The sequence below is a fragment of the Harmonia axyridis genome, chromosome 7 (genome assembly GCF_914767665.1).
Source record: "Harmonia axyridis chromosome 7, icHarAxyr1.1, whole genome shotgun sequence".
Taxonomy (NCBI): Eukaryota; Metazoa; Arthropoda; class Insecta; order Coleoptera; family Coccinellidae; genus Harmonia; species Harmonia axyridis.
The window spans coordinates 30,611,554-30,626,287 of NC_059507.1; the positions used below are offsets into that span (position 1 = coordinate 30,611,554).

The 14,734-nt window shown below is 37.3% G+C and overlaps 1 protein-coding gene across 3 annotated transcripts in view; it reads right to left on the reverse strand.

The window, feature by feature from the left end:
• Nucleotides 1-14,734, reverse strand: part of LOC123684874 (dachshund homolog 2) — a 283,084-nt gene that overhangs the window by 143,493 nt on the left and 124,857 nt on the right. For all 3 annotated transcript variants that reach the window (XM_045624369.1, XM_045624368.1, XM_045624367.1), the window contains exon 5: nucleotides 416-492. In XM_045624369.1, coding sequence (XP_045480325.1) covers nucleotides 416-492 — 77 coding nt within the window. The remainder of the gene's footprint in view (nucleotides 1-415; nucleotides 493-14,734) is intronic.

Genomic DNA, 14,734 nt, shown 5'->3' on the forward strand with positions numbered 1-14,734 from the left:
ATTAATTGTGAAGTACATGTTATCAATTCTGAATTACAATTTCGTATTTCTGAATTCCCAATTAATAATCCCAATACCAATTCATATTTTTTAAAATCAATTTTTCCTTTTTTGAATGGCTTAATTGCCATTCTGAAATAAAAATTACCGATTCTGAACATATAGTTTTTTTTTCTGAATTTCAGTCCCTATTCTGACTAACAACTTCTAATTCTAAATTACATCTACGATCTTCTGAAATTCAATTCGTTATTCTCAATGACATTTTACACTTTCTGAATTACAATTGAAGAAAGTGTAGTTATTACAGAATTTCAGTGATCTTCTGATATTTACAGTTTTCTAGTTGAATTTATTCTTGTTCCTATTCGATTTTTTATTTTTATTTAAATTTAACAAAACTCATTCAACTTACCATTTCTGGGACTGAGATCTCTGGGTTTCTGGTCCATGCACATCGGCCTTTCTGGGTCTCCTCTTTCTTCTCTCAGCCTGAAATTGAAGAAAAATATGAGTTTAAAAATCCAGGATTTGAAAAACATATTATTAATAAATTTCCATATTCTAAATTGAACGAAAAAGTTAGTTCATATGCTTCCGAACAAAATATCACTATTTCGTTAATTATTTCCAATGATAAACCTTTATAATCTCCAGATTGAAAGGGTGAACATCTTCCACAGGGTAGTAGTGTAGAAATATGTTAAAAAAAAGTGTCTCAGAGATTCGGAACTCATGACTTTAATTTTTTTCCTTCACTTATTCGACAAGTTGACAGTTTTGATAATCTTCGGTTATTCATGCATTTGTTGCTAAAGTTCTTAGATGCTAATGTGTAGGATATTTTCTGGTTCTTTTTATGTTTAGTCCTAGATGTTCACCCAATATGGAAGAACGAAGGAGAGGTACGTAAAATTCCAAAGATTGGTAGATATTATTGAATCTTCTATGGAATAGTAAATTTCCAGGAAAAGAAACATTAGGAATCACATGTTACAGAGGACCTTTTCGTCCAACCAGAAGAAGAACACATCCAAACAAATATTCATTTTATGTTAATCCTTCGAATTTCCGATATCACTATCGAGCTGTATCTGCCGCACTTCTACCCCGAAATTCCGTAATGCCAAGCCGATGATACAGGCCCGTCCTGAGCAATTATTTCCATAAAGAGAACAAACGATACGGTAATTTTCGACTTCATTATAAATGCATTACATTCGGCTGTACCGTCGACACGCATGCGATTCGTTCATTTGATGTTCGCGAGGTATTTGCCGAAATGGAAATTTGCCACGGCGGCCGTTTGTGCTGGATATATTGACATTTTAAACGCAAAGTTGTATGTCGAATATTAAGTCCCTCGGCGGATCTCGGCCGAGTGCAGCAGCGGCATGCGATCGAAAATTATCGGCGGGATTGAACGTGGTCCCAGCAACGGCCTTTATCATTCAGATTGCTATCGGTACGTAGTTGGAGCGGCAATCATCATAGTGCGACCCCTAGTATCGGTTATTTGAACTACATAGAACAACGATGTAGGATGAGGTGTATTATTCGTAATTTCGAATTGGAAAACGAACGAAATTACCGTATTCAATCCAAGAGCATTCAAGATCGCACTCAATTTGAATTCACAGTTGAGCAAATTTACATAGATGTACATACAACTTGGCTTCCGCCGTTTTTTTCAGAAATTCTAGGTTTTATCGTAAGAAATTGGTTATACATTCATATTTCGAAGTATTGTCTATCGCTGATCACTACTTTCTCCCATTTTTCGGGCAGCGAACGAATCCCGCGTTGAAGAAACTGGTCATCTTTTGAAGCGATCCACGAATCGATCCAATCTTTTACTACTTCATAAGACCGAAAGTACTTGTCAGCCAGACCGTGTGCCATTAATCTTAACAAGTGATAGTCCGAGGGAGCAACATCTGGAGAATACTTCGGGTGAGGTAGGTAGGGTATTTTTCTGAATAATTCTCATGACTGTCAGGCGTTATGAAATTGCTTGTTGCATCACTCCCAATGATCCTGCCAATTTTTGATGCGTTCGACACGAGTCTTGATCAAGTAATGCCTCCAATTATGCATCTTAGAAAACCTTCTTTCTTCCTCCGCCTGGCTAGTCTTCGATGTCAAAATCACTTTTCTTGTCGAAAGATGTGTGGAAATGAACCTAATATGAAATTTTCAGAAATGTGTTACTTTCTGACAGTCAGGTCTCAATCAAAGCCTTGAGCTCACATACCATTCTAAGGATTCCAAGGTGGTATTGGAGTGCCGAAAGAAACAACGAAAAAGGCAAGAATAACAAGGTCTGTTCAGTCTGGGTTCCCGGTAACTTGGAAATTAAAGAAAATGAAGAGGCCAACAAACTTGCAAGGAAGGAGTACAAACTCCTTTCATTGGTCAAGAACTTTTCTGGGGTATAGGTGAATTTACCTACAAAAAAGAGATTCAGGAGAATGAAAAACAGATGAGAAACACTCTGGTAGAATCTTCCTTGGTTGGATCATTCCAAAAAGTTTCTTCAAAACTTTGATATTATGAGATCGAAGAAGTATCTTAGTCTCTTAATTGGAGGGCGAACTGTAGACTACGACGACTAATACCGAGAACAGCGATGATTGGGGGCAAAATAGACCAAAAGGTGGCGTTGCAATGAAAGCCCCCTTAAATCTAGTCTAATTTATCAAAACTTTATTTTTTTGTTTCATCTGTGAGAACGTCCATAATAAATCTTCTGATCTGTTGTACCTATTCCAGATTTTTTTCTCAATGAACAAGAACAATGTATTCGATCCATTCTACAGCAGTTCCTATTTCTGTTTTTATAAATACTAAAGAAATCAATTATTTCATTTCAATTTAATTCCATCTCCAACCAACAAGAAACGTTAAGAAACAATATTTCGAACCTATCTTCATCCAACGCCCTCCTCTGCCAAACGAAGAATCTAATCTGTCCACAGGGATCGCAGTAATGACAGAAAAAACATCGCAAAGAACCTAATCCCCGGCCCAAGACTGGATTCGAAATGCCCGCAATTACAAAAATCCATTTGTTCTAATTAGAGCATTGGCAATAAGAATGAGGAGGGTAAAAACGAAGTTTCTACCCGTGTTAATGGAGACTCTCAGCAAGGGGCGCCTTCATTAAAAAACTCCTCTCGCTCGGATGATGTTATACGATCTCTGACACTGAAAACGCCGCCGATGAGATATCACAAGATTTTCAGCCCTCGCTTAGGCAGTGACGCATAACTGGAAATTTATTTATATGACTGGGAAATCAATAAGTATATACCAGAGCGAAAAAGGTCCCGATATAAATATAAATGATGTAGTATCTTCTTGAACAAATACTTATTGTAACTTCAAGCACGTAAAACTAATTCTACCTAACAAATTATAACCTAACCTAACCTAACAGAAACAAATTATCACATTAAAAAAACAACTGAACAATAATTTTTCTGCCAATGGGTGAGGCACTGTATCCAAGTCCAAAGCTTTTTCTATGTGTTTTTTTTTGCTGCATCGGAGTAATCATTTCGAAGGTACAAATTAATTGTGTTCCAAAATGTCATCGAATAAGGTTTTCATAACCTACAACAGTTAAATCTATCCAAATACCGAATTTTCATAGAAAGATGCAACCTATTCAGTCTATTCTCTCAAATCATAGAAGATGAAACTTCCCCTTGAACGTCTTCTCCCAGTTCTACCCCGTCTCAGTTCACATCGGACACTATAATCTGCGTAGGTCCTAATGAATCGAGCTCCAGATTGCAATCTATTCAAATCGGACAAAACAACGATACAATTCTGACGCAATTACCATACCATCTCATTAAATTAGCCGTTATGTCACTGCTAATTCGCTCTTCTCTTCTTCTTCCCATTTCGTGTCATTTCTGTGCGCAACTGTTTTACAAGACGTGGAAAACTATAATTATCGGCGTCGCCTTTGAAAGGACTCGTTAGATTACGAATTGGATAGTCTGCAATTTCTTGATTTGGACTCTTATTATGTCGAAAAGTTAATTTGGGGATCAACGTTTATAGAAGTAAGGAGTAGAGAGATTCCTTTATGAAACAGAGATTCCTCATTGAATAAATCATCTAGGACTTCATGAAACCAAATTTGATAAACTGAGATATGTTGTTACCACCAAATCATGAAAATATAGATCAAAGGAATTGTCAACTATGTCAAGGAATAGTTGTCAATCGTTGACAATAACGATACAGGCAGAGATACATACTTGCAATCGAAACAGGAGAGGAACTGAACATAGTTGGAAACTATCGGAAATGTGATGAATCGATATATTCTGACTGTCAGGCAGCAATCAAAGTATTGAGCTCTCATCATCGATTGTAAGATGGTAGTGAGTGCCGAAGGAAACAGAATGAAATAGGCAAGAATAACAAGATCTGTTTAATCTGGGTTGCCATTCACTCGGGAATTAAAGGAAATGAAGAGACCAACACTTGCCAGAAAAAGTGTTAAGTGGCCCAGAACCTTTTGATGGTATAGGTAAATGTACCTACAAGAAGGAGTTTCAGGAGAAGGAAAAAACATGAAGAGAAACACTCCTTGGTAGGGTCATTCCAAAAAGTTCTTTCGAAACTTTGATACTGCGAGATCTAAGTAGTAACTGGATCTTTTCAAGAATATCCCACACTTCCTCTCTGGATTCCTCAAAAGGCATTGTCACCTCCGGAAGCACCCCATGAGAATGAGTGTAGCAGAAAATGTCAAGTGTCACTTGATTGCGAAATGCCTCGCCATGGCAAGCCAACGCAAAAAATGCTTTGAACAAGAGACTTGTAGAAGTGAGAAAGTAACCTCCTTGAAGCTGTGAACTACGACGAATAACTGCAAGAACAGCTCTGATGGAGGGCACAATAGATCATAAGGTCTTGGTGCAATAAAGCCACCTTAAATCTAAATCAAAAGATCAAATAGGATGCCCAAACCAATCCCTTCAGAAATTGATAAGAATTGTAGAAGTTGAGGCTATTGTGAGGGTGGATGGACAGATACGAAACTGAAATTGTTCAGAATAGTGTGAAATTTCATCCCAGAAGTGCTTTCTTTATCTTCAATAGACTCGGTAGCAAAATCATAGATGCCGTTATCCCTAAAACAAAGTTGAAGGATGCGTTGAAAAGTGAAGGAAGGCTCTTAACTAAATATGTTCTTCTCCGATTTTTCCGTCGTCTCCAAGGGTGGGGGAGATGGATGGCGATGTAAATTCGAAATTAGATTGGGCCTGTCAATGACGGACCGTCGCCCTCCTGAAAATTTACATGTTTCAACAAAAATCGCGCTCACTCCGAAGGGCAAACATTGGGCGAGTCAGCACCTTTCTGAGTGGATATCGTTTACTTTAAAACTTCCCCGAGTGTAACGAGAAATATGCGGACCTCTCCCTACCCTACTTCTGTTCCACCTTAGGAGTGTAGACCGGGTAGTTTATTCAGCGGGATAATCGATGAGACGCATATATGAGCGATCAATCATGGAAATTTCTATTTGGGTTTCCCTTCTTGGCACATTTCGCTTTTCTCGAGTGGGAGTTGACCCGGGAATATATTCCTCCCAGAATTTTATATCGCAACCGTTGGGAAAACATTCCAGAATTATTATTCACTCTTTTACGTACATAATGTAGTGCGCCTCTGATTTATAAGGTTAATCGTCGAAAAAGGTGGAAACAAAGATAATGCTCAGCTTGGGATCAATAATTTTCTTTCGATGTTGGCTTTTTTTATATTATTAGTTTTCCAAATTGAAAATTTTACATATTATTATTATTATTGGAATTGGGATCGTTGTGGCTCGTTAAGCCTTCCGGGAACTGCGACCATGTAGATCTTCTGTTCTCTACCCTACTCATTCATGGAAACCCAAGAAGGTCGTCAATGACGTTGATATGGTTCTTAGGCCAGCCAGATCTGGACACTTGCATACCATGTGTTCGGATGTTTCTGCTTCTGATCCACAGAGCCTGCAAATCTCATCTGCTGACTTCCCCATATGGTTCAAACGATGCTTATACCGACAGTGCCCCGTCAGCAATCCTACCATCACCCAAAGCTCGGCTCGTGACAGCTTCAAGAGCTTTCTGGTGTAGGTAGATGAAATCATCACGAATTTCTTGGCCTGAATAAGTCCAGGAGTGTTTGTCCATTGGGTTATCCTGTTATTCAGCTCCCATTGCTGGACCGCTGCCTCATATTGGTCTTTTCCTAGCCCACAGAAAAACTCAGGTCCAGCAAGTGTTAACCTTGATGCACTTTTTGCAAGTTCATCGGCTTTTTCATTTCCTTCAACACCACATTACCCTGGTACCCATAGTACAGTCACTTTATTGCCTCTGGCCAGTTACTTATATTGTTACGCACTCCCAGGTCAACAGAGATCCCTGGCAGTACGATTCCAGGGATCTCAGCGTGGTCTGGCTGTCCGTGGTGATGTAAACATGCGCTTCCTTGAGGTTCATTTTAAGACACTTCTGAGCGTATACGTAAACAGTCAGTATCTCGGTCTGTTAAATAGAGGGCTCACTTCCCAGGGCTTCAGACAATATTTTACATATTTTTCTTCATTGTCCTAACAATCACCAAAAGCATAACCATCAATACTGTAAAAAAATGATCGTAGATAATATTTTAGAGGGGTTTCATTAGTGATGTTCTCGTCCTTCAGTTCTAGAGTTCGAATGAACTCCAGTATCTGAGATGGCTTGAAGGAGGTTACTTCCTCATTTTTATAAGTATCTTTTCCGGAACATTTTTTTTGCGTTGGCTAGCGATAGCGAGGCATTCCGTCACCAGGTAATCCAGAGTTTCTTCCTCCTCCCTATAGAATTTGCACTCATCGTTTTCAGCAAGACTCATTCTCATGAGGTGCTTCATGATGCGGCAATGCTCTTTCAGGAATCCAATGAGGAGGCGTGGCATATTCTTTCCAATATCCCAGATACTTCTTAAATGTTGCAGTATCGTATGAAAATTTGGAATGATCCAACCCAAGTAGATAACCTACACCAGAAGATTACATAATATTCGTCAAGAACTTATCAAAAGGAGGATACAGTTGCTGAATAAGTGGATACAAAAAATTACCATGAAGATATACAATAGAACTTCGATAAAATATAAAATTTATCTTGTCACCCTGTACACTATATATACAAAGCCAATAACACATCTGCATCTTTGCGTAACTCGCAGATAAGACCCCACCGGCTGATATGAACAACCTCGGCATGCCTCAAATTCCGGTCATATAGTCAGGAGGGCTGGGAAGGGACCAGGAAATCATATTTCCCGGGAAATACCGCTGACTCGCCCGCCATTTCCCGACAGATAAAGAAAACTCAGTCCTTTTCCCCGATTTTTACGATTCTCCCAAAGCCGATCCGTCAGACAATGGACTCGTACGAGCTCCGGTATCCGACTTGCATAAAGCAAGATATCAGGCATTGTGCCTCGCTTGCTTTCGGGCGGAAAATAAGCACAGCCGATCATGAGCTTTCCTCTCCGATTTCGGCCGTTTGCCGCCCCGGGCGTCAGTTCGGAAAAAGCACTCTGCATATATCTTGCCGCTGAAATATGAATGGGAAATGAAGTGGTTTGCCGCTGAATCTTACGCGATTGATTAGCTCCTCTCGTACGGAGATCAGAGGCGGGATTATCGACTGAGTGTCTACGTTGCCGGGGTCGAGGGTCTCTCTATATTTACTTTCGATTTTTCGGGTGGTTCAGACTGAAAAAGGTTGGATTTCACGGCTCGATGATTATCCGTGCAGTCGTTCGAGGGGATAAGCAATCTTTTTGTGGAGAAAGTTTGGAATCGTGTGGATTTAGTAGGAGAAATCATTTCTCGAACTTGATTTTTGCATACAAATTTTATCAACATCTGATCTGAGAGGACTACAGAACTTCAATAACTCACTCAATCAATTGATTTCCAAAAAATGTAACTTATAATTTTAGATGGCCAAACGTGCAATGGACGAATACGTCTTGCAGTTTATGATGGGTGGTATTGGTCTTGTGAAGATTTTCTTCTAGAAACTCCATTGAAACTAGAGCTGATCATTCTGACAGAGACGTACAAGAATCTGAATGAAGAAGTCAAAGCAGACAGGTCAAGAGTTCAATGGTTTTCATTCCAGTTCTTTCGGTATTGGACTCTTCAGCCATAAGTACCCTAATTGTGGATATCTTCTTCGGGAATAGCGTTTGCATTAAAAATATCCAAAGGACATACTTGGGATTGCCACCAGGCATGGATTATGCTTCCTGCATCCTGCATTGATAGAAGAAGTGCCTTTCTTCTTGTTCTTGGCGTCCCTATCCGTTCCAGGTGTTCCGGCTATCAGCAGGTAGAGCTTTATTTCATTGGCAACGTTCCTAAAAAGTTGTACCTTAAAGTTTGTCCAAACCTTTTGCGGAGATTCAAAAAACATGAATGTCTCCTTAAACCTGGTTCCCCTCCATTTCGCTCTGCAAATCTAATATTTGGTATTTACTATTTCTCTTTATTTGTCCAAAGTATTGAAGCTTCCGCTGTTTGATGGTGAATACAATTTCTGTTATCTTTCGCAATCACCTTAGAACTTATAATGGAAATGTAATATATCCATGATATTCGATAGATTCTTCGGTAGGTCCACATTCCGAAATCTTTCAGCCTCTTAAGTGGTACACCAGTGAGGGTTCAGGCTTCCATGTCTTTCAGAAATGTTAATTATTTTGCAGATTGAAAATTATGTTTTTGCAACCTATACCGTTTGAATGTTTTTTATCATCTCTTCTTCAAGATCATCACCTGTATTATTTTTGTTCTTATATCTCTTTCCAAACTTCTTTATGGAGCTGAAGTCAACAACGTATTGGAACACTGGGGGCTCCATTGCTTCCACATAAAATGCAATGAAAATTTCAGAAATACGAATTATATAATAGTTCAAGATTATTGAATCCTATTCCACCCAGTAAATATCAGAATTCAAAACTGCTTCAGTTGAATCAGTGACAAAAAAAATATATATAACTGCTAATTCAGTGGAGGCTAGACAAGTCATTAATTTCTGTAGGGGAATATTCCACAATCAAGAATAGTGGGAAAAATATCCATTCAGCAAGTGGAATATCTGTCCTAGAAAAATTGTGTGATAATTTAACAGATAATTTCAAGATCAGCAACAGAAATTTGAAAACTATCTCTCACTCCGAGGTTTAAAAACTAAAAATACCGGCCAAACAAAAGCTCGGTTTGTTTCTATTTGAATCAAAATATATCAGACGTAGTTCGACTTGTTTTGACTATTCATGATTCGAAGGTTCGCAATATTTTGTGTAAATTGGAGGAATTCTTCAATAAAGGATGTTAGAAATAAAAAGGAAAGATATCATGCTTTGTACATAGTTGTAGAGGTAATCGTCAATGTGACAGTGACTTTATAAAGGAAAAACAGGTTAAACTGAAAGTCTTTACTTTGTGTGAAGGTTTATAAGGCAGGGGTCACTGATAGAACACTGAATTTATACAAAACAAATAACTCATTATTCCAAATACGAAAGAATCACTAGAAAAGACGAACAAAAAACGAATCAACACTGAACGAAGATGGCGCAATAATCTTGAACGATGCTAACGTCGTCTACCGCAGAAACGCTGGCTGAAGGCGGGCGAAGAATCGAATTAAAAAGCCGAAGTTGAAAACCGACTCGTACAACGATTTCCTCCCCATTAGGCGCTCAGTAAAGTAGGCATAAAATAATAATATAATAGTGGAGCTGCTCCTAATTTTTTAATGGCGAAATGCTTTTAGAGACGTCCTAACTTCGGTTGAATATTTAAAAGTAACGCGGCGCATAAGCTACGTCGAGGCGTCCCGAACATTAGGAAGGAGCAATCGAGGCCGTTCCCGTGGGATATAACGACAATATATAGCTATAATTCCAGGCGAGCCGGAGAGGTAAATTGCGCCAAATTCGGGCACAGGTGCGATGTGTCAGGAATTTGATTGGGCTGAACGTTGCTCCGGAAATTTTCTGCGTTTCATAAATAAGACGACGGCAGAGTGGCCCACTCATCGCTATCTTCTTCATTTCCGTTTGGTGGTACAGCTGCGATCTCTGACAGAAGCGGGTACATTGTCTTATGAGATAAATGTTACGTCGTTGTTCAAAATTGATGAAAAAATCGGGAACTTGGAGGTTTTTGGTGAACTTCTGTATCAAAGAATATCCAACCTAGATTTAAACTCGAGTTTATCAAATTTAAATTGAAGGAAATTCTCCGAAATATAGTAACATACTGATTATATTAGTTTTCAAAGTCAAGTTTTTTTTTCTTTCGAACTTTATGGATTGGGTTCTAGACATAGGAGGATGGATGAGGTGTATCATTAGTGAATCCTGCGAGGGTTTGAGTCCTCTAAGAAGCTTATGACTTGAAGAATTTTTCCCTTGATTTACTTTTAAGGTCTGCAAGTGGAAAAAAAACGATGACAGAATTCATTAGAAAACTATTGAGATTCAAAAATCAGAATGAATTTAAAAAAATACTCTTAATATACTTAGATTCTCAACCAATCAAAAAATTGAATTGAATTCTCGAAAATTCTTATTTCAATAAAATTGTGAATGATGATTTGCATATCTATTTCACAGAAGAGTAAGGAAGAAGATATATGACTGTAAACATTACCATAGTAGCTTTTCTTTTAGTTACCCAACTCTGTTCTCAAAGCAGTTAGTGAAATGAGTATAGCTACAAGTATAAATTCAGACTATAAGACATTGATGACGAAAAATTGTATCAATAAATAAGTTGATTTATCTATTCAATTTATTATCAGTTCACTCAATATTACAGTTTTAGATAATATATGGCTGTTTCGGTTGATTTTTTTATATTTGTTATGATGGAAAATGTATTTCTTGAAAAAAAACATATATCGAAAAAATATGTCAGATAGTGAAAGTTTTGGCCCGCTGATATCATAATCTTGATATTCATACTAAATCCATTTGTGAAATCTTTTAAGAAGAGAGAAGAGGCCTTTTGTTGTCCCAAGTGAGTGAGACTTAACAATAAATGAATTTATTATTATTATTATTAAATGTCAATTAAAACAAATGATATAGATTCTTATGCATTCCGCTTTTATGTCACTGATCAGGGTAGATGTTTCAATATATTGTAAACATAAAAAATCTGCTTTCTACAACTTATACTTTGGGCAACGTATACCAGTAATTCTTTTCATTGACTACCATTCATTAGAATTGCCAAACAAATGTTCGTTAATACCACCATATCTTCATCTTAGATGTTAAGAAGAAGTTTACAAAATTTTACCACACATGGCAACAAAATTACTTCATATTTCTTCTGTGACTTGTTTTCTCAGAAATCTTGACCTTTGTTTGATCAATTAATTTAAAGGGCTTTGTTTATCAAAAAGCATTGAATTCAAGTAGCTTTGAATATAAAATCTGTGCTTCCTAAACGAAAATTTTGAAGTGCTCATGTTGAGATAAGTTACCTACTCAATATAAGTGAAACACACTGTGAGTTTGTGAGTGCAATTTGAAAAACACCATAACTAGTGAAAAACCATGTATATTAAATCTCGACCCTCATTCGATATACGTTGTTCGTGCCATCGAAACCATAGAGTCGCCCGAATCAACTTTCTTTTCCTCTTCAAGATCTAGTCCAACTGTTAAATCACCACCTGTCAAATAACAGTGAACAAAGACGGAACCGTGCACGATCTCGAAGATCTCGAGATCAGTCGTGGTGCAGACCTATCGATGCGGGCGACAAATATCAGTAATTAGAGAAATAATATTTCAGAAACAAAAGGCACCAGAGGTCGTTAGTGTCGACGTGATACCAGAGGGCGCGCAGAGCAGTTCATCTTACACGGGGGATTTTTGAGCGAATCACCGTCCCAGCCAAAAATACGGTTTGAAGGATGAGTAGCGGCAACTTTTGTTTGTGATAAATGGTTGCGATGTCTCACGCATTGAACCCGGGCAAATTAATTATCCCGCTTGCGACGGGGCAAAACGCAAAAACACAGATTGGATTCAAATCGGAAGGTCGGACAGATAGTGCAAAATCATGGCATTCGTCGGATGATATTTTTTTAATTAAGATCCGACGTAATTAAGTCGGATGAAAAAGTTGAACCGTGAATTCAATCGCAGAATGATGTGTTCAAAAAAGGAAATATTAATCACGTCTTGGTTTCTTCATTTTCTGTCTATTTCCGTTCTATTGAAAACGCAGCTTTGGGTGGGGTCACTATCTGGATGGGTGACCGTTCTGTTTCGATTATTCAGCTCTTTTGAGGAATAACTCAGAGATTATCTATTTTTGTCAGGGTAAATTGCAATGATAAATGGGCAGAGGACAAAGAGCGTAAAAATTCCTAATACGTCTCCAAAGGTTTCAATTTTTTTAAATTATTAGCTACTGAAAACTTTGAAGATTTCAATAGAAAAATCACATTCAACATGAACATATTGAGTTATTAATTCAGTGTATTTTAACTTTCATCTCTTGGTTAAATTTTGAGCATTTTTTACGCTCATAATATTTTTGTGGACGAACCGATATTGAATATCGAATTGTGTGTTCCTAATATAAAGAATCAGTCCCCATCATATAATTGTTGATGATGATTTGCATATCAATTCCACAGAAGAGTAAGAAAGAAGATATTAGACTGCAAACATTAACATGCATAGTAGCTTTTCTTTCAGTTAACCTACTATGTTCTCAAATGCAGTTGAAAAGTAGTGATTCAAAAATCAGAATGAACTAAAAAATGATTTGCATAGCATTTCACAGAAGAGGAAGAAGGAATATATATAACTGTAAATATTAACATAGTAGCTTTTCTTTCAATTAGCCGACTCTGTTCAAATACAGTTAATGAAATGAATAATAGGTACAAGTATAAATTCAGACTATAAGACACTGATGAGGAAAAATTGTATTAATAAATACAAAAATCCAAAACGTACGTCTGCATTTAAGTTGATTTAGTTATTCAGTTTATTATTCGTTTACTCAATATTACAGTTTTGGATAATCTATTGTTGTTTCAGTTGATTTTGCTGGAATAATCAGTCCCCATCTGAAATTGCTGCTGTTAATTGACCTTCTAATTTCTCAACTACACATTTATTTGAAATGACGATTACTTTCTTCAAATTTGTCTACAATACGACGAATATAGTTAGTCGATTAACTGAATAATGTCATCCATAAATTATTCGTAAAATTCTTTTAGCATTCACAACAACTAAGCACTGATTATGATAATAGTTATTCATTATACCAGTGCAGAAGGCAGTGATATTCTTCTACGAGTTCAAAACTCAAAAACGAGCCACGAAATGGGAGCTTTTCTATGAACTACTGTTTGAATGGGACTTCTCTGCGAGTATTATACATTATTTTTTCTAATTCCCTGAATGATCATTGAAATTAATGAAGTATTTCCTTAATTATCCTTTACTGATTTTTGCATTGAAAAATGTGGGTTGGCAGAACAGTTTTCTGTATGACAAATTTGACACATGATAGATTAATTCGTGACAGGAAAGTTCCGAGTACAAACATATGTCAATAAAATATAACCATGAAATCTGTGTGAATCTGAAATATTCTCGCACGAAATGAAATGAGAAATGTTGAAAATTAATACACGGTGTCCCCCATTTCAAATTGTATAATTCCTATTGGAAAACCCTTTACAATGTGTCTCTTGTTGTCATTAGTCCCCTTACATAGTTGCCAATCGAACTTAATCACAGATCAAAAGAGATCGTCCACATTCAGCCGAGAACGGAAACCCAAGGAGGAGGGAAAATCTTCGCAAACGTATTTCTATATCAACTAAACCCCCCCTTCACCTCGCGAATGAGATGTTAAGAAATTAATATCGCCGTATATACGCGAAATGCACCGTGAAAATTATATGACGCCAGATCTCCCTGTCTCGAGCAGAAATGAAAATAATTAAATAATAATGAAACGAGTATGGAAGAAAAGGGGAGGGCGACTGATGATAATATCAAAGAAAAGGGTTGAACTTCTGTTAAGGAACGGTCTGCTCAACCCTCTCCTACCTATACCCCGGTTGCCAGATAGGAGGCCTCGCTATCTACGGATTTTGATTAGTCATAGAGAACAATTTGAATCGGTATAAATGAGATTGAGATCTAAATGTAAAACGGTAGCAGAGAGGCCATGTTGTTGCCATCAGGATTTGATTGTTATAGATGGATACAGTTTCAAATTCATTATGACTAAGCGTTTACGTTTGTGGGAGATTGTTATAGGCTGCTAAAGGTGCAGCCATCTAATGTCTGCAATCTGAAGTCCATATCACTTCGATCGATCGATTCTTAAGAGAGTTTTGAGAACGTAGAACAAACCCTTTCCGTCTTCTAAAGTTATGATACCATATCAGTTCCTATGAAATTCAACAAGAAAAAAACATACTCTTCTAATCGCCATTGACCTGCAGTTTTTGAATGCACTGTACTTTTTGAAAGTATGTTTTTTCTCTATTTCAGTATCGAATGAGATCAATACAATACTAAAAACAGTGCTCTAATGAACTCATTACAGCATGGATTTCAGTTATATTTTTCGTTTTGTGGTTGTCTACAC